Source organism: Nuphar pumila, chromosome 7 (assembly GCF_984573655.1).
Source record: "Nuphar pumila chromosome 7, dmNupPumi1.hap1.1, whole genome shotgun sequence".
Lineage (NCBI taxonomy): Eukaryota > Viridiplantae > Streptophyta > Magnoliopsida > Nymphaeales > Nymphaeaceae > Nuphar > Nuphar pumila.
Window position 1 is genome coordinate 125,076,373 of NC_143255.1, and position 21,183 is coordinate 125,097,555.

The window sequence follows — 21,183 nt, forward strand, 5'->3', positions numbered from 1 at the left end:
CAGTTCCTACGGGCGAAACGTCGTGCTGGACTTGTGCTTTTGTAGCATTACTCATGTGCTTTTACATAATAGGTCAAGATGGCTCGACCTAGTCTCACTGTTTGCTAAGCGACTCACTTTAGGCCATCATTAATGTAGTCGGCACCTTTTCATAAGAAATAGGTTTTCTTTCCTAGAAAACGGGTCATTTTCCTAAGAGAAACAAGCATCTTCATGAAAAGTATGCAGTGGGACCTACGTAATAAATGCAAAGAAGCATTTTTCTTGTCAAATTAGGTTCACTCCTCGATCCGGTTTCATACTGAAAATCACCACTAATGGTGATTTCGAACCAAAATGCCCTGATGGTACAAAAATGCCTTTAGAGAGCCCAAAAGGTGATACTAAAATTCCCTTGAGGGAGCCCATGCATGGTGTAGCCTCTTTGGGATCTCATTGATGTAAGTTGTTTTGATCAAATTTGACCTCATAGATGAATGTAGCTCGGTGATTTAACAAAAATCGACCTTAGATTTTTTTTTTGAAAAAAATAAAATAATTAGAACACAAAAGTTTCATATTTTTTTAGCTGTTGATTTTTGAATTGCCTAAAAAACCCGCATACAAATTGGATTTCAGAAATCCAAATCCTGATCTTCACAAAATGGATGATGTACGTAGATCACATCTGGTGGGTGTGATTTGATCAGAACAACCTGCATCAATATGATTTTGAAGAGTGCTGTGACAATAGGGATGACTTTGGGGTGATTGGAACCGAACTCCACCACGATCCAGTTCCATTTATATCCCTTTCAAAGAAAAGTAGCTTCATTTGGGTGAAAGTGTACCAAATGCTTCTTTAAATTTTCTTGTGGTCCTACTCATGTAGATGATTTGACAAAACACATATTTTTGTGTTTTGAAATTACCATCGTCCACCACTTCAATCACTACCATTGGTTGCAAAATGATGACATCAGCACTTTCGGTGGGCCGCACGATGAACGGTGATGATTGAAGTGATGGGCGGTGGTGATTTCAAAGCACACAAAAATTGTGTTCTGCCTCCTAAGATCTAGGTTGGCCATCTGAAGCTTGACCAAGTTCTTCAATTAATTCTTTTCTACCACTCATTCCTATGATGCCAAATTTACTTTTAAACAATTTTTTCTTATTACATAGCTTCAACCAAGGTTTCATTCATTACAAAGGATATGTTGCCTTTAAACATTAGCTGTATGTATTAGTAGCTTTTTGTATTCACACGTAGTCAAGATGACTGAAAGAGTGGCATGACATTTTGCCTGCAACACCCAACTAGCAATTTTGGACACTTCTTTGTGAGTAGGGCTGGTAAATGAATAGAGCAGCTCGTGGCTAGGCTCAGTTCGGCTCATCACAAACTCGTTTGTGATTGGTTCATATAGTTGGTGAGCCAAGTCACGAGCAGCTCGTTTATTTTAAATGATTAATCGAGCCTGAACATAAGGTGTTCAGCTCAACTCGGTTTGATAGTGCTTGTATAGATAATATATATTTTTATGGATAATATATATTTGATGCAATATATAAAAATGAAGAATACATAAAATATATATAAAAAATGGATGAATAAAAAATCTATACATAAAATATGAACTATTAAGTGTAATTTATAAAAACTTATATATATTTTCAAGTATAATATATATACTATGTATAAATAACATGAAATGTTTTTACACGAGCTAGCTCGTGTTTGACTCATCTCGTTCAGGGTCAAACCAAGCTCGAGCTCGAGCTCGGCTAAACATGAACACGAGGATCAATCCACTAGTAAACAAGTCGATCCTGAACATGCCCTGTTTGGTTCGTTGGGCTCGTTTACCAGCCCTAGTCATTGCTTCCCATGATGTTAACATATCAACCAGTACTCAACAGCTTCCATGCTTTTGTGTGAAGGGTTACTTAATTATTAGGGATTCCTCTCCCTCTTTTTTCTTTAAAAGTATGATGTTTGTTTGTGGGTAATTGAATGAAACTTACTAGTTCCTAGATTCCGATGACTCGTATTATTTTGAAGGGTTCGACGTAAAAGTAAAGCCATCTTTTTGTGTGAATTAATACTACACATGCATAAGAACAAAAAAAAAAGGTGCAGGCACGGTTGAATCGTTGGACCACCGATTCAGCTGTATCGGCCCCGATATCAGCTGAATCGTTCTGTATCGGCTCAAAAATAATAAAAAATCATTACATGTCAATCCTAACGTGACACATGTTAGAATTATTAAGATAATTTTAAAATAATATTAAAAATGATTATTTTTTGTATTTTTTACATTTATTAAAAAAAGCCGATTCAAGCCTGCAGCATATCAAAATTCTACTGATAAGATGTGTATCGGCCGATACACACCAATACTGATAACATTGGGTGCATGCCAACATGGGCGGGTCCAATGGTGATGCACAACCATGCCACATACAATACAACCATTAACTTTTTTCTTCTTGGGCATGTGGATTGTACTAGTTGAAGCAAAAGTCAGCTATTTCATACATATAATGGCATATTCGTGATTTAAAAGCAAAAATAATTTTTGTCAATAAAGAGAGAGTCCTATACACACGTATATATATAACCTCTCCAATGAAAACAGTTCCAAACCTACCAAATGATTTTTTTTAGTGCTTTTTTCAAAATTCAGATAGTACAGATGCATTAAGCATGATTGATTTACTAAAATTTTATGAAAATTGTAAGCTGTTGATTTTTGAAACTTATAAAAACCTATCCAGCACCAAGAACTGATTCCTATAAAAACAAGCATATAGATTACATATGTATGGCAGGAATTTTGAAAAAAAAACACCAAAAATCTAATAAAATATTCATTTGGAAGGTTTTCAAAACCATATATACACATATAGAGAAATGGGTAGGTACGGAATTGATATGTGGTAAATGATACATGATAAATGGTTTTTTTTGCCCTTCCGTTATTTTTTTGCAGTTCCGTCCCCATAAATGTGTTGGGCGTGGTTGATTTAGGAAGAATCCACACCTGGATCATGCGTTTTCAATGAAAAAAAATTATTTGAAGCCTCAAAATTTTACAAAGATTTTGGACTGTTGATTTTTCAACCTTGTAAAAACCCATCCATGTATCGGAATCCAACACTTCAAGACATGACCACTATAGAATCAAGTACATAGATCACATCTGCATGGTCAGAATTGAAAAAAAAAAAACTAAAAAACCCTGAAAAAATCATTTAGCACGTATCATTTAGCACCTACCCATTTCTCTCTCTCTCTCTCTCTATATATATATATATATATGTATATATATATTGGAAACACCAATAAATTTATTTGAGTTACAAACAACAATTTGAAACATTGATTCAGGAGAGAATGCTTTCCATTTTACATGTGAAGATAGGCCCATTTTTAACGCGTGTTGGAAATGCCCCTATAGACATCATGAAATACCATTAGAGGTGCACCACATTAGCGCTAGCCTTGGACAACTATAGCAGCAATAACAATTGCTACTCTTTCTCTTTAGTGGCAGTACCAATTGACCCTATAATATCAAAAAATTAGAAGCTTAATTAGCATAGTAGCAATTGTTATTGCCTCTATAGTTGTCCAAGCCGGCCGTTAATGTCGGTAGCTATGGGATTTTAAGTGGCATGTGGTGCACTTTTTTTTTATATTTACATGGAGAAACCACCTTCATGATCAGAGACCTAACCACACTGGCTTTAACTGTCATACTTGTGGTCGCTGTCCTGGCAGTGTAAAACTCCCCCTTGCCCCCGGGGAGTCGCTAGGCTTCGGCTTGCATAAGGGGTGACACCAATGGGATTTCAACCTAGGCCACCTGCCTAGACGCCTAAGTCTCATCCCACTACGCCAAACCCCTTTGGGGCACATGTGGTGCTGTATTTGCATTTCATGAGGTCTATAGCGGCATTTCTATCGGCCACTATTCAGCACGTTTCTTGTTCCCACATGATAATTTAAACATATGCTAATTAATTAACCTTCTGTTCGAGCATAGTCTTGTAATCTTGTTTCTCCCAATGCTATTTGTTCACTGAGAAGGAACCTGTCACCCACTTGCTATCTACACTCGAAGTAGGAAGGGAAACGTAGTGCTTGTACTCATGCATGCTTATGAGAGTCCCCACCTGAATTTATGTTTTTATTACTTGGTGAACAGCAAAAAAAAAAAAGAGCCTCTTGATTTTATTTTTCCAACTGCAGCCATGTCTGAATTCTTGCGAACAAAAGAAAAAAAAAGGTACATTTTATGAGAAAGAAGGCATAAATTCCTTTCAAAAAGAAGGTATTAAATATATAATTTTATAGCCTACAAGTTTCAAAGCAAGGGGTGAATCGCGTGGCCTCCTGAATTGCACCGTCTCTCTCTCACAGTCACACACACACAATCAAAAGTCTATCCATTTCATGCATGGTGACAAGCCGCTTTAATTGCGTTCAATTATGGTCCACCTATTGATGCAGAATGACAAGCCCCTTTAATTGGGATTTGATACTTCATTTTTCGAAAGTTTTGTTTTCTCAGGTTTTTTTAAATAGACAAGTCAAATATCAGATAAAATAAGTTTTACTAAGAAGTAGGAAGCAGAAACCAACAAAAAGGTTTTAAAACAATTGAAGAAAAAGAGATCTGATATAGCTATGATAGTTATATCTCACAGAATATATATACGTATATATATATATATATAAATAATAAGAAAAATATGGTCCATTGCTGTACATAGGATTTTTAGGATGGGATCTGACTGGGAACTGCAAAAATTAGTCCAGTGAGCATGACAAGCCAGGTTTGTTTGATCATAAACCAACTGGACTTGCACCAGATTTAGCAGTAGTATGGTGAAAATAGGATCATCAATTTTCACTTCTGAGAAAGTATGAAAGAAGGAACTTTAAGATTACGATCACTTAACTGAGCCAACCATTGGTGTTGGAAGCATCGAAGAAAGACTCGGTCGCACTCGGTTATTTCTGGCACAGTGTATTTTGGTTCTTAAAAGAACAGTTAGAGAAAAGTTCAATTGGTCAAAATGAGTTTCTATATCCAAATGAATAAATTGAGAATATAATGGCATATGTTGCCTAAGCTTTAAATAGCAATTACATAAACAATTTCACTATTTGCTTCAGTAATCAGGAGAAAAGAATGACTCGATCGGTAAAACTTGGAAGGAGGTAGTGAGAAGTGAATTAAACATCTTGCAGGCAGGAATAGGGAAATAGATTAACCCGACTGTATATAAGGAAAGGGAGTAATGGGCCGTGCTAAACCAATTTGGTGCTAAACCGCATGCTAAATGGGTTTTTTTGAGTTTTTTTTTCATTTTATTTTTAAATTCTGACCGTACAGATTTGATCTATGTACATGATTTTATAGGGATGAGCTCTTGAAGCGTTTGATTCCTAACACAATATGGTGGGCTTTTATAAAGTTCCAAAAATCAACGGTCCAAAATCTTTGTAAAATTTTTAGGCTCCAAACATCATCTTTTTCATCGAAAACACATGATCCAGGTGTGAATTCTTAGTAAATCAACCATGCCCAACACATTTATGGGGCTGGAACTGCATAAAAAGCACTGGAAAAGACCGGAAAACCCATTTAGCACCAAATTGGTTTAGACCCAATACTCTAAGGAAAGGAAGGATTATTATCTGGATAAAATCTTAGTCCAATAATTTTGCATACAATTTTTTTGAATAGAAAAACATGAATTATCTGACACAAGTCATGCACATCTAGGACATGAGCAATTGCCAATGAGAGTTCACATTAGATCCAGGTATACCCAAATCCAATCTCACCAACCCAGTTGTAGTCCTAGTCTTAGTTAAGGGATCTAGAGTTGCTTTATTAGCTCTTACATCACATGCATTACGTCTCTCATTTCATACGACATGATCATACAACATGCCTCTAGCATTGATTTCCTTGTCCCTTACACATGGTATGCCTGTGTATAGCTGTTTACTCATGTGAACCCATATAATTGAGTCATGGATAGTCAGAGTGCCAGTGGATCTTTCAAAATCATAAAGACTTCACATTCATACTTAGAAGACTTGAAAAGTTCTCCTAGGTCGATGATCAAGTTGCTGTGCCAAACTAAATCGGTTTACCTGAGGCGCAGACAAACACATTCAAGCTAAGTTCAAGCCAATGAATGCCCTAGAATCAGCAAACTCTTTGGGCTGTACTTCAGATTGCATGAGCTAATTCATGAAGCCATGAAGCAAAGCCAGCCATTGTCTCCATGTCTTGGTTCTTCTTAAGAAGCTAGATTGAAGCTGTTGGGAGAGTGGAGAGATATCACTCTGATCTAGTTGAAAATTAATTTTTTCTAGAACTAGATGGACAGAGATGAATTGCACTGCAATTGATTTAGATGGATCACTAAATTCCCAAGCAGCATGCCCTTGTCTTAGCCAAGGGCCATCTGACCTTGATCAAGACTGTGCTACCTTGGTTTATTTCAAACAAGATTCAAATCAGACAATATAACATTTAGCAGGGATCCAGTCCGATTTTTTAAAGTCGGTCAACCCGACTGAGCTCAGTATACTGGTTCAGTGGCACTGGCAGGGAATTATATATATATATATATATATATATATATATATATATATATAGAGAGAGAGAGAGAGAGAGAGAGAGAGAGAGAGAGAGAGAGAGAGAGAGAGAGAGAGAGAGAGAGAGAGAGAGAGAGAGAGAGAGAGAGAGAGAGTCTTTGTGGCATATTGGTGCTGTTGCGAATTGACTAGAATTGTAAGCCTTGGACTTTAAACGCCCTCTCAAAATGACAAAAAGGTTAGTCGGCAGATATTCTCGTTCCCTCTACTTTCAGGTAGAGCAGAAAGGCGTGGCAGGTAACTCAATGGTCCATGCACAATACTCAAGCGGTTGGCTCCATGCTTATGCTAATGCACATCCACTCTCTCTCTCTCTCTCTCTCTCTCCATAAAGAACTAGCTCTATTCAAGACATGTCCAACTAAAGCAAGCAACTCTCTCTCTCTCTCTGGCATGTGTGTGTGACAGTAAGAACCAAGAAGAGAAAAAAAAGATCCCAGGAGAAGAAGAAGAAAGATGATAAGTTTGAAAGAGTTATACAATGTCTTGAGTGCAGTTATTCCACTCTACGTGACCATGTTCCTGGCCTATGCCTCTGTCAAGTGGTGGAACATCTTCACCACCCAACAATGTGCAGGGATCAACAGGTTTGTAGCAGTGTTTGCTGTGCCTCTGCTCTCATTTGAGTTCGTATCCAGGATCGATCCATACGCCATGGATCTGCTCTTTATAGCAGCAGATGCAATTTCAAAGGCCATCATACTCTTAGTACTCTCCTCATGGGCTAAGTTCACTTCCAAAGGCAGCTTAGATTGGACAATCACCATGTTCTCTCTCTCCTCACTCCCCAACACCTTGGTCATGGGTATACCACTCTTGAAAGCCATGTATGGTGATGATAAGGAAATGTTGATGATTCAAACTGTGGTCTTGCAGTGCATCATTTGGTACACCTTGTTGCTGTTCCTGTTTGAGTATAGAGCAGCTAGAGAGTCTCTTGTTCAGAGGTTTAGTGGCAATGATGAAACAGTTGGGACTAGTATGAGAGAGGTTGGGGATGAAACAGCTGCACTAGAAGGTGAGGAGGTGGTCCATGTTGTTGTCTCTAAGCCTTCAAACAAAGTAGCAGATGATGGAAGAGAGATTCATACATTTTTCTGGAGCTGCGGTTGTTGTAATTCTCAAGGCAAGAATTTAGTTAAATCAGTTCAAAAGGAATTTTTTTCTTTTCTTTCAAAGGATTTTGATGAAAACTTTGTTCATGTTTATACTTTTTTGGATGTTTCTTATGCCAGGGTTTTGTGAGAGATCTGCACAAGTATGCAGCAAAGAAGTGAAGAATTTTGCAGAGAAAACAGAAGACCATCAGGAAATTACAAAAACGTCTTCCCTTTCACCCGAGATGGTGAGATTGATTCTGAAAATGGTGTGGTTTAAACTTATCAGAAACCCAAATTCATATTCGAGTCTGCTGGGATTAAGTTGGGCTCTAGCTTCTTATAGGTATTCACTCATCAATGCAAAAAGTACTAGATTTCATTTTTTCATCTCCATCATAGTTATATGTATGCAGGTGGGGATTTCACAAACCCAAGATCATGGAGAACTCTATAACAATCTTGTCAAATGCTGGTCTTGGAATGGCAATGTTCAGTCTTGGTACCAATCACTGATTTTTTACTTTTAACTACATTAGGCCTGTAAACTTAAATTCAAATTCTCATCAGTCTGATGGTTTAGATTAATTTTGTCTCAGGCTTGTTCATGGCTCTTCAACCAAGGATCATAGCATGTGGGACAAGACTTGCCATATACGGTATGTTGGCAAGGTTTCTTGCAGGACCTGCAGTAATGGCAGTTTCGTCCTTGGCAGTGGGGCTCAGGGGGGACATTCTAAGGGTTTCCATTGTTCAAGTAAGCCCTGTTCATGAGGCCATTTACTTATTTTCATGTTGATTATTTCTTTTTGGATTCTCACAGTACTCAATGAGGGTCAAACTGTTAATTTAAATCATGAAATGTACCAGGCTGCTCTGCCACAAGGAATTGTGCCATTTGTGTTTGCTAGGGAATACAATCTGCACCCAGATGTGTTAAGTACAGGGTAAGGGCAAAGGCCAACATGTACTTTGGTTTTAAATGATAAAATTTGAAGTCTCTTCAAGTAACAGTCTTTCTTCTTCTTTTATCTGCAGGGTTATATTTGGGATGATTGTCTCTCTGCCCATCACAATAATATACTATGTACTTCTGGGTTTATGACTAGGTCATATGAATTACAATAAACCACATTGTGATCAAGAAACAAAATGCAGATCCTGCAGATAGAGTTATCTGCTTAAAGATGTCACCATCCACTAAAGCAAATGAGAGAGGTATATAGAAGCTGAAACTCTTCAAAGCTGCACGCTATGCGCTAAGATCTTTAGGGTGTTAAGAAGGGATTTCTTGCTCTATGGAACTTTTGGAGTAAAAGAAAGCAAAGTACATGAAATTGATGATAGTGGTTTTAGGTTTACTGGTTACCACTGAGGCTTGAAGGGTTCACTAGTGCTGTGAGTTCAATGTCACTTGCATATTTTAAGAGGTGATGGTAAAAAAAAGTGCTGAACTGTTGTTGATTTAGTATTAACCTTTTGGTATTTCAATGAAGCAATCCTTTCATTGCCAATCATATGTGACCTATGCCTGCATGATACTGATGCAATGAGTATACGTAAAATGTGGCTTCTAAATCTAATGTTTAGAGAGAGAGAGATTAAAATTGTGTTGCTTAATAGTACAAAATCACTTCAAGCTTCATGATTGCCTAAACCACCAAATGTGCAAGCATTCATATTTTTCCCAATTGGCAGTTTATCATTATACCCTGATGCACATCAAGCAAGTTTTACGTTGGACTATTTTGAAAACATGAATTTTTGATTCTCTCTCTCTCTCTCTCTCTCTCTCTCTCTCTCTCTCTCTCTCTCTAAGAATATGGTAGAGGCATACACAGCACCACACAGTGTAAGATCGATATTAAGTGGTTCCGCCCAATATAACGCCTACGTTCACGGTAGAAACAAATTCTCACCTCTCTCAACTACGTTAAAGGGGAGGTTCCTTTAGAATATATAAAGTGATTACAATTTCCAGATTTCAATGGATTTGTTCCATGCCTACATTCCTTAGTCTTCTTGGAAGATCAGGATCATTAGGATTCTTTCCTCCTAATCCTACTTCAATAGACAAGTGTACAGGATTTTCACCAACTGTCACATGATTCTGGCCAGCTACTCTTCTAGAATTATCCTTCTTTCTTATCTTCACGTCAGTCAAGCCTAGAATCTTGCTGGACGGATTGGATCACATGACTCTCGGGTCGAGCTCCTGCTTGATCCTCATCAAGCTCATTGATTGGTCACGAACATTGAGCTTGTCACAAATCATTAAGAAGCCAAGAGCTTTAGTCATAACATCAGCAAGTAAATCAATCGTGAATATATATCAAACAACTAGAGATCCTTTAGACACATGATCCCAAACGAAGTGGAAGTCAATTTCAATGTTTGCTGCGGTTATGAAAAACTTGATTTAAAAACATATATCGAGCATCAACGTTATCACATCATAGGATCTTTTAACAAATATGCAATTCATAGAACTTCAACAACAATATTAGCTAAAGACTGATATTCGGCCTCCATGTTGGAAAGAGAAACAACATTTTGTTCATCACATTGAACTGCAAGAATCAAACTATTTATCATAATAACATGTTTCATACATAAAATCAACAAGAAAATAATAGTTCATGCTTCACACACACATTGAACTGCAAGAATCAAAGTATTTATCCTAACATCTTTCACACACACACACACACATATATATATATATATATATATATATATATATATATATATAACATTTTGTAACTATTAATGATTGCCTAAAAGATAAATATAGAATTGATACCTGTCCACAAGCACCATACCATGTTCTTTGATGCAACATCTTCTTTGAAGCTTGTACTTTATCCTTGAGGATCGGATGCTCGAACTCATGAGGATGATCCTCCTTACCATTAATGTTTAGTGCACTCTCCAGCTCAGCCTAAAAATTGCTCTCAACATTCGATCTAGCCACATGACCCTGAAATACATCTATTTCCTCAAGATGATCCATATTAACTTCAACCTTAAGTTTCTCATCCTGTCTTTGATGAGGTGCCTCCATCCTCATCTCACCACTGCCACTGCAGCTGGTCGCATCTTCAGCTTTATATACTCGGGTCCGCAATAACATCAGAGTGAGCCAATGAGTCACTCTTCTTTACTACTGAGTCACCCTCATCTTTAAATGCTTTCGAGATGGGAGACAAGATTGTAGCTACGAACCCTTCATCTTTTTCTATACATTCTTTCTTAGATATGACCCATTATGAAACAAGTAGCTGTTGTTTGACCAACTTTCTTTGTATTTTATGCTAAGTATTTGAGCACAGTTTTTTGGATTTACGAAGGGTGGTTTTTTCATGAAAAATATCAAACACCCAGACTCTTAACATTAGATGTGGCTCCCTCTCTATCCACATGTCAAGCAAATTGTTTTATAGTATAAAGGATGACCCAATTCATAATTTTTATTCTTTAGCATTTTTTATTGTGCTCTAACAGTAGAAGATGATCAATGTGTGGACCACTCTGACATAATCTTCTCAGCTCGCATATTGTATTAAACACATTAAAAATTTCTTATAATACTAAGATAGAGAATATAGGTAAACATGCGGATAATAGAGACACAAGATAAAAACCCAAATAGTTAAGGAAACAACAAAAAAAATCAAACATTACACACAGCATACCATGCTTATTATACAAGATCCATAACATATAAATAACAAAACTAGATGATAAAATAGAAGCATACGAATCATCAAAACAAATGGAAAAAATTATATTTCAAAAAAAAATAAATGGTTCAGCCGTTAAATATATGCTTACCAAAAAAAATGTCACTGATGATTTCAGAATACTCGATGATGAAATCCCAATGAGAGAGTTGCCAAAAAAATTACCACCAGAAAACAGGATGAGGGCCATAAAGAACCCTAAAATATTGTGCGAAAAGAGACTTGGAGTGTTCAATTTTTATACTAAATTATTTTGTAGATAATTTTATGCAAATTTTGTTACATATGTATAAACTTCGTCAGGTATGTGCAATGTTCTTACATTTGAGAGTAACACGAGGTTCACATATAATTTTATGCGAACTTCATGGCATGTTTGAACTTCATCAGATATGTGCGATGCTCCAAAGTTTGAGATTAACATGAAGTTTACACAAAATTTTATGTGACCTTCGTGATGTCCAAAAAAAATATGCAAAACTCCTTTTAAGTGGGAGTTTGCATTACTCGAGTTGCAGAGCGATATATCACATGAACTTCGCCAGTTCCGCACAAGCGAGAGTTAAAAAGGTCATAACGAAGTTGGATATTTGTGATTTTGGACATGGTTTTAAAATTGAATGGGAATCAAAATAGAACACAAATAAAAACTAAAATAAAAGTGACTATTCTTAAATTTTATTATTTTTTAGTATAAGAATTAAATTTTTAATAAAATTTAAAAATAATGTTTGCCAATATAGAGAAAGCACATGAAAGTTAGTGGGAATAGAGAGAAAACACATAAAAAAACATGAAAAGTAGACTGAGAGAACATATAAGATGAATAGATTAAGCACATGGAAAGCATAGGAGAAGAGTGAGAAAATCGAGATTCTCATCAAGTTTTAGAAGCAAGGAGTATCGCGCTTCTGAAACGAGTTTCAAGAAAGCAGGCTTCCCACCTATCTAAGAAGCTTCCGTTAACTCTGGTTTTATCTCAACAATGGTATATTGGTGGGCTTCTTCAACATTTTGGAATGGATGAAGCCAAGCTTGTTAAGACTCCTTTACCTTCATCCACTAAATTTTCCATTTTTGACGGAGATCCACTATCTAATCCAACTTTGTATTGATAACTTGTTGGTTCTCTTTAGTACTCCACCTTAACAAGACCAGACTTGGCCTTGGCCATCAACAAACTCTGTCAATTTATCCACCAATAGACTACAACATTGGAGAGCAACAAAACTGGTTCTTCGTTATTTGAAAGGTTCTATCTCCTATGGTTTAAGTATTTCACGATCATCCACTCTTTAGTTGAATGCTTTATTTGACATAGATTGGACGAGCAATGTTGATGATAGGAAGTTTACAAGGGCTACGCTATGTTCTTTGGATCTACTTTAATTTCATTGTCAGCATGAAAAAAAATACAAAAAATGATCATACTATACGACTAATTTGACACCTTTCCCGAAATGCCTTAAAATTTTTGTCATTTTCCCATGTCCAAAATTGCATTGCCAATTCCGCACAAGCTAATGAGGGTTAAAAAAGTCACTTTTTTTATTCCTCGCTTTCCACTTCTTATACATTTTAAAATGCATCGCTCCTCACTTTTGCTTCCTATATCATTTCTCACTTCCGCTTTTTAGTCTGAAAACCTTGGATAAAACAAAATCATTTGAAGATGAAACAACCTCAATGCCCAAAAAACAATGAAGAGGGCCAAGGTTCTTTAATGAAAACTTCTTGCCTATGGTATACATAAGCGGACAAGTATACAAATATATGGAGAATTGCATGTCACCACAATATCATCGACATAGATCATAATGTACACAGTGACATCCCAATGTTTAATAAATAATAATGTATCCGCTTGAGAACTATGAAAAACCAAGGCCGAGAAGAAACATACTAAGTCTATGGTACCAAGCTCGGGAGGCCTGTTTAAGCCTTATGGAGCTTACAAACATGATTGGGAAAGCAAGGGTCTTCAAGTCCTGAAAGTTGGGTCATAAACACTTCCTATGATAAAAAACCGTTTTTAAAAGCATTATGGACACCCAATTGACAAACATCCCAACCATGATGAACAACAACTATGAAAATAGTATGAACTCGGTTTGACAACGGGGCTAAAAGTCTCGAAGTAATCAACACCCTCTTCCTTAGTATATCACTTGGCAACTAGTTGAGTCTGATAGTACTCAAAGCTATCATCAACACACCATTTAATTTTAAACACCCATTTACACCCAACTATGTATTTGGTAAACAAGAGACCACTTGCCATTATGTAACAAAGTATGAAACTCAATTGACATAGCTTGTCTCCATCTTTCATCTTTTTGAGTTTGTCTAAAGATAGTGGGTTCAATATCTCTAGCTAGTTCTGTCAACAAGGCAACAAGTAGAGATATTTGGTGGTCATGAAGGTTTTAGGTTTAAGACTATCGGTTTGAGATCGGGTAATAATGTGATTAGGTCTAGTGGGTTGGTAAGGCTCATGGGTAATGAGAGATGGAGAGGACGTCTCAAGTGAACTCGGCTCCCATTAGACACCAGAGAGGTGACATTATCATGGGTGGTGAATTGGGAGATGATGATAAAGGAGATTGCAACATAGAGTGTGTCTCAGATGCAACATTGATTGGTGAAGGCGATGGTATTGAAAAAGATATCATAGGAGGTGGAGGGGTAATTAACATGGGTTGATGGCACAACTATTATTCGCTCCATGCTTAAAAGAAAAATCATTTTAGTTAAAAATGATCTATTGAAATAATAATTTTTTCACTCATGATGAAGGCACATGTAACCCTAGTATTGGCCACTATATAACCTAAGAAAACACACTTCAAGTTTATGCTTGTTGCCAGGACAAAGGCACATAAACTTGTAATCTGGATCAGATTTAAACAACTTTTGATACTAGGACTTCATTTTGATTACTGGTGATGGTCACCAAGCCTGTTTTATTAAATAAACAACAGTTATAAACACATAATCCTAGTATTGACTAGGTACCCCAAAATGAGCCATCAAAGTGCACCACATGGCAGTGCTTATGTTCAGATGAACCATTTTGCTCGTCTGTGTGGGCAAGATACTCTGTGATCTATATGGCACGACTTAAAAAATATAGAAATTGTTCTATATTCTCTACCCGTCACTTTGAAAAGCTTTAATTTTTTATCCCAACTTATTTTCAACAATCAACATGAATTTTTGGAAAATGGACAAGACTTCCGATTTTTAAGTAATCACATATATCCACGTGAACTTAAAAAAGACATCCATGAAAAGAAAGAACGTAATATTGATACCCATCAATTGATGGGACAAGAGCTGGTCCCCAAACGTCTGAAAATATTAAATCTAATGGCTTATCAATTGTGTGAGAGGAAGGTGGGAAAGGTAAGGCATGATTTTTACTCACTTGATACGCCTCACACACCTTATTTTCAAATTAATCAAAGAACGGAGTGCCCTAGCCTAATGTTCAAAACTAAATGATTAGTTGTGTAACCTCCTAGCCTTTGATGCCACTGATCTAGTGAATTGCGCTCACCAACTAATGCGACTTTATTAGACTGCATCACTCTATTGAGCTTCAACCTTTAAAGCCCTCATAAATTTGTGCCCTGCGTCAAGAGTTTACCCAATCTTGCTATCCTTCACACAACACAACAATAAGAAGGGTGAAACTCAAAAAATACATTGTTGTCATGGATTGATAGTAAATTTCTTGTAATTTTGGGGTGCAAGAAGAATATCTTTCATAATAAAATCAAAAGTAGAACTTGAGGAATTAAAAATAGTTACTGACGTGAAGAATTCTTAAATCTGATCCATTTCCAACTTTTACGCGATATGCTCCACGATAATCAGATTGCAACGACTGATTTTCGAGATTGGTTGTTAAGTGGTGGGTTGCACCCAAATCCGGGTACCACTCAACATCGTCAAACTGAATTGATGATGGCACAATATGATAAGCCTTTGCTGAAGAAGGAGAAAGCTTCTTTCTGAAACCTGTAGAGTCTGCACTTAAGTGCCCCATGACCATGTTGGCTGCAGGCTTGGCATATAAAAGGTGTGATAGATTTGTTATAACTATTTGAGGCCTGACCTGACCCACGACCAGAACCATATCCTCTTCTGTATCGTCCTTCATTTCAAGTCGTCTTTGCTTATTATATGATTGATATTGATTTTTGCGATTTATAATTCTGACTCTTATTCTGACCACCACTATATTGAGACATAAAATAAAAAGTGAACACACCGAACATAGATTTACGTGGTTCGGTTGTATATCAACCTACGTCCACAGAAGGCACTCTCTCACAGAAAACGTGGGAGGGTGCAGGGATCAACTTTATTATATAGGCACCTGTCCCTGAAGAGGTTCAGTGTAAACAAACTTTATAGGAGAGTTACAGTATTGTGAAACTTGGATCCCTATAGGACTTATCATGTATTTATCCACTATTACATCTAGAATAAACAATATCCAATCCCTTAATTAGTGCAACACCAAGGCTGGACGTCCCTTTCTGGATAGTTCTTGGATGACCAGGAGACCTCCTAATGTTCTGACCTTCTTTGATAATTAGGGATGCCTGAGGAGATGATAAGATTGATCCCTGATTGGACTTGAACTCTAATGAAGCAAGAGTCGCAGACGTCCCAGAGTCTTCATCCATTTCAGAGTCTTCAATATCTCTAACATCAACTTCATTCATCTGAGCCTCTTCCACTAACAGTAAGCTGAGAAGTTCCACTTTGTTGGACATTATCTGTTATGGGTCCAACCGACAAGTGTAACCCTGTTTGACACCCATTAGTGGGTCACGTTAGTGGCCATGTAATGAGGATAGTGGGTGGGAGTTACGTGAATGTAGAGAAAACCACATTCACGTAACTGCCTAATCTCCCATTACATAAAGGGTTAGAGGCTATGAGGATGATTAGACGTTCATATCATTTATCTTGCCAAAGTAGTTCCGCATTCGGATACAGCGGAACAGGGTTCTGCTCATCGTCGACCTAAGGCCTGGGCTTATTGTGGGCGTCGACCGGCTGAGAAGAACGCCGAATTTCCTACACGAACTCCATGGCAAATTGCTTCCCGTCAGTGTTTGTATTACAAGATTCACCAACACATCTAACCCAACTGGATCTCATCGAGTATTCAATGCAGTTCTAAATGAGTCATTCTGCTAATGGTAGAACATAAAGGATATTCAGAACCAAATCTTCATCCAATATCGTTTTGGATGCCTAAGCAAGTTGATGAGCTATAGATTTAACCATATTAAAATAAGCAGTAATTGAATCTGAACCTTTCCGAAGGTTCTGCAACTGCTGAATCGATCGGAGATTGAGATTGTGCTGAATACATTCTCTTTAACACACTCCATACCTCATGAGAGGTAGACAATTCGACCACCTGACGATGCATGATGACGGTAAGTTAAAGACAATAACCGGCTTAGTAAGAGCTGATCTTGTCCACATCATTGAAGGAAAGTCGGATTGAATTGGGCCTCCTTGTAGGGTTCAAAAGTGAGGAATTTTGGTGGGCATTGGTTTGATCTGTAAACAAATCCCATTAACTCTTGAGTAGTGGAGTGGATTGTGACTCCCACAATAAGAAGTTATCTGATGAAATCTTAGTGGTAAGAAAATATTGTAGATTAGTAGGTGTGGGTAGGATGGGAAGCATGGGATTCAAACCTGGTGAAGCAAAGCGCAACACATTCTCGTTGTTTGTATTGGATTGCTGTGTTATCGATTTTTTTGACACCCAAAATTTTCTTGGGTTCCTGAATGAGCATATCTTGATCAATACTTGTTTTATACTAAAAAAAAAGGCATGCAGATCATATATATATATATATATAATATATATATATAATATATATATATATATATATATATATATATATATATATATATATATATATATATATATATATAATGAGCAACCAAAAAACACAAGAATTTTAAAAAATTAAAGCTTCCATTAGGTTTTGAAGTGAGAAAAACGCAGAAAAAGTGAAGGTAGGAAGAGAAATGTACAGTTTTTCTGACAGTTTCAAATGAGAGAAATTTTCTCACACTCTTTTTGGACCTGCCCATCGAGAACCTCATCGGCGGCGGATGTACTCTGGCACCGGGTACCCCATTATCCCAGCGGCGATCACGGCATCTGACAACTTGTCGTGCTCGACCTATCGGGTGAGGCCAAAGTCGCTGAGCTTGGCATTGAACCCATCATCCAGCATTATGTTGCTGGCCTTCACCTCCCTTTGGACTCTCTCTCATTTTTCTAACATTTTTCATTTTATTTTTCTCATGATATACAATCAAGTAAAAAATTTTCATTTAGAAAAATTATATCAAAATTTTCATAGGAAAAAAGAAATTTTCTATAAGAGTTTTTCTTGCTTTCAAACATGTGCAAGTAAGCATTCCCAAAGTACCTACTCCCACCTAATAAAAGCTTTAGATTGTCAAATTTCTTAAACTTTTTTAGTTGATGTATCAAAATTTTGTAACTCAAAAAATCCTACTTTTATGTAAAAAAAACATGATCCAACATGTTGAATACATCCATCAGGTTTAATTGATAAGATACAACCTACAGCCATGATTTCTAGTACGTGGTAGTAAGTACCCTTGAGCACCATAGCATCTCTCTCTCTCTCTCTCTCTCTCTCTCTCTCTCTCTCTCTATATATATATATATATATATATATATATATATATATATATATATATATATATATATATAGAGAGAGAGAGAGAGAGAGAGAGAGAGAGAGAGAGAGAGAGAGATTATATTTGATCATGGGCAACACGAGGTACAACGCCTTTTTTCCATTTATTTTAAAATTGTATTATTTTGTAAATGAGACAGCTCGAGCTCAGTCCGTTTAACTTGGGCCCAATTTGGCTCCACTCGCCACAAGAAGAAGCCAACTTGAACACCTTCTACTGCATTTGTTTGGCTCGTTACCAGCACTAGATAAACATGATAAGTTGGGATTTTGCAATATTGCCACGATGCATTTCCCTTGTTCATCCAGTTTTTCTGGATATCTTGGTGCTTCAAATTAAACACAGAATATATAAATATGAAATGTGCAGTCCAGATCAGTAGGTTCTACCCTGGCCAACCATGTCTGAAATGGCCTCTGTACCAGGTGGGTTCAGGCCAACAAAAGTTGTCATACCTAGTGCCTTCTTTGTGGGCACACAGATTAATTCCTCTGCTATCAAATGGTTGGGAATTTGTGCTTGTATTTATGTGTTGGGATGTAAGCGGTTTGGATTCTGATCGAATGTGGCCAATACCATATTTGATTAATCGGACGCTGGCTAAACAAATTCAGATATATGTAAAATTCGGATATTTCTCAGATTCAGTACAAATAATCAAAACCATATCCGCATCCAATTATAATCAGATATTGTTTTAACTTACCAAAAACAACTAAATGAAATCGAATTCGCTCAGATATTGGATAAAATTCAGTTCATTGACATCCCAATTTATGCAAATTACATGCCCTTTTGGGCCATCCATTTACACCCCGAAAATGAGGGTTCTAGTTGTATCATTTGAACCAGCTCAAAGCAGATCTAGGAATTACAGCTCAGTCAAAAAAATTTTTTTTTTTGAAAGTCTAGCTGGGGTTAGGCAGACCTCTACCAGTTATACAATGATACCATTGGGATTTGCACTGGCTGCTCCTACCAGACGAGCGGTGCCCCGTTGGTAGGACCAGCCAAAGTTGTTACCCGTTCTTTTGAACCAAATCTTACTACTTAAAGACGGAAGAGGGGCATTGGTGCGCCAAATTATTTTGTTTAAGAAACTTTTTTAAAACATACAGGGATGTTTGTTGGGTTTTAGTGTCTTTTTTAAATTTTCAAGACATTTGTAACAGTGCCCCCATCACGCACAAGGGAGAGAGTAGGAAAATCCTAACAAAATTACCAAAATAAAATTATGGAGAGGGAAAGAGATATTTAAGAAAACTTATCTATACCAGCGGGGGCTTGCTCTGCATATCTGGTAGGAGCAGTGCACGTCACCTTGTGATGTGATTGGGATGGTGTGGGTTCAAAACCCAATCGGCCTAACCCCAGCTTGCCTTTAAAAAAAACTTATCTACGTGGGGATGAGAGAAACAATCCAATGGGGATATTACAGAGAGAGAAGGTAAATCCTAACAAAATTCCCAAGGTTAAAATTATGAACTATATTAACAGTTAAAGTTAAATATAGATAATTTTAGATTAACCACAAGAGAGAGTTTAAAGAATAGCCAAATTAGAGAAATTCTAGATATTTTTAAAAGTTACAAAGTTCCAAACCTATTAAGCAGTTGATTGATTAGGTTCCTTCATCCTATTTATTAAAAGGTCATACCCATGACGACATGAAATTTACTATTTCTTATTGATTCCAATATAGCCATTAAAAGGAGGGACACTACAAGAAAAATGCTAATTAGTGACGAATATTTGCGACGGATTATTTTCGTCGCAAATTTGCGACGGATTAGCGATGAAAAACTATTTGCCGCTAACATTCAAAATATTTGCAATAGTAGCGACAGAAATATTTCCCTCGCTAAATCCGTTGCTAAGTAGCGACGGATTAGCGACAATTTTTTTTGTCGTCAAAACACTACAAAAAAATACTAATTAGCGACATAATTAGCGAGAGATTTTTTTCATCGCTAATTCGTCGCTAAATAGCGACGGAAAAAATCCCTCGCTAATTCCGTAGCTAATTTTCAATTTAAACCGTCCCACCTGAGGCGCGAAATTTTCCCTCCCTCCATTTTTTCCTCCCCCCGTTTGATTTAAACCACCCTTTCGGGTGATGCTCAATTCAAAAACGTATGGGAAGAGGCGCAACCAGGCCACCGACAACCACAGCCTCGCTGAAAGGGTAAAGATAATGAACCCCCATCGATGGCCCACGACCCTCTCTTCTTCTCCAAACTAAACTTCCTTTTGGTTTTCTTGCGCAGGTGAGGAGGAAGAAGATCAACGCCCGCATCAAGCTCCTCCAGGAACTGGTCCCCGGTTGCATCAAGGTTTTTCTTCTCTCTCTCTCTTTTCCTTCGATTTTTACCCTGCTCTTTCGTTTTTTCTTCCCTCTCGTTTCTGGTTATCATTCTGTGGAAAGGGCAATTGATATCGGGGTGTTTTCGTTTTTTTTTTCTGGAAGATTTTCGGTACGGCTTTGGTGTTGGAGGAGATCATCAACCATGTACAGTCGCTGCACCGTCAAGTTGAGGTTTGCCTTCTCTGTCTCGTCTCCATTTCCCTAAAAAAAAAAATGGGATTTCATTCTTTTTCTTTTTCTTTTGTTTTGGGGGTTTAACGAAAACGCTATAAAAATCCTTTTCCTTACCCTCTTCCCGTATGTTTTTGAGCTAAGTAATAACCCAACCCGACGTGATTGACACGCTGCGGAAGAGCGTCCCGACATCGGAACGCATCAGTTTTGTGCAAAAAAATTAAAATAGCGAAGGACTCGCGATAGATCATGTCCGTCGCTAATCCGTCGCAAATTAGCGACGAAAGTAGCGACAAATAAGTTCTGTCACTACTTAGTGTCAAAAAATTCGCGATGAAAGTTATCCATCGCTAATCC

At 37.2% G+C, this 21,183-nt stretch overlaps 1 protein-coding gene across 1 annotated transcript; it reads left to right on the forward strand.

Annotated features, from left to right (window-relative positions):
• Positions 1-7,126: 7,126 nt before the first annotated feature.
• Positions 7,127-8,872, forward strand: LOC149833356 (putative auxin efflux carrier component 1b). Its single transcript, XM_090013419.1, has 6 exons — positions 7,127-7,796; positions 7,906-8,113; positions 8,184-8,269; positions 8,367-8,524; positions 8,638-8,714; positions 8,806-8,872. Exons 1-6 carry the CDS (start codon positions 7,127-7,129, stop codon positions 8,870-8,872), a joined length of 1,266 nt encoding a protein of 421 aa, XP_089869545.1.
• Positions 8,873-21,183: the final 12,311 nt, after the last annotated feature.

Bases quoted from the DNA above. Each gene is read 5' to 3' on its own strand.
- LOC149833356 (XM_090013419.1), top strand. From the start codon at position 7,127: ATGATAAGTTTGAAAGAGTTATACAATGTCTTGAGTGCAGTTATTCCA. The intron at 8,525-8,637 runs GTAAGCCCTGTT...GAAATGTACCAG, and splicing joins TAAGGGTTTCCATTGTTCAA to GCTGCTCTGCCACAAGGAAT. The intron at 8,715-8,805 runs GTAAGGGCAAAG...TTTTATCTGCAG, and splicing joins CCAGATGTGTTAAGTACAGG to GGTTATATTTGGGATGATTG.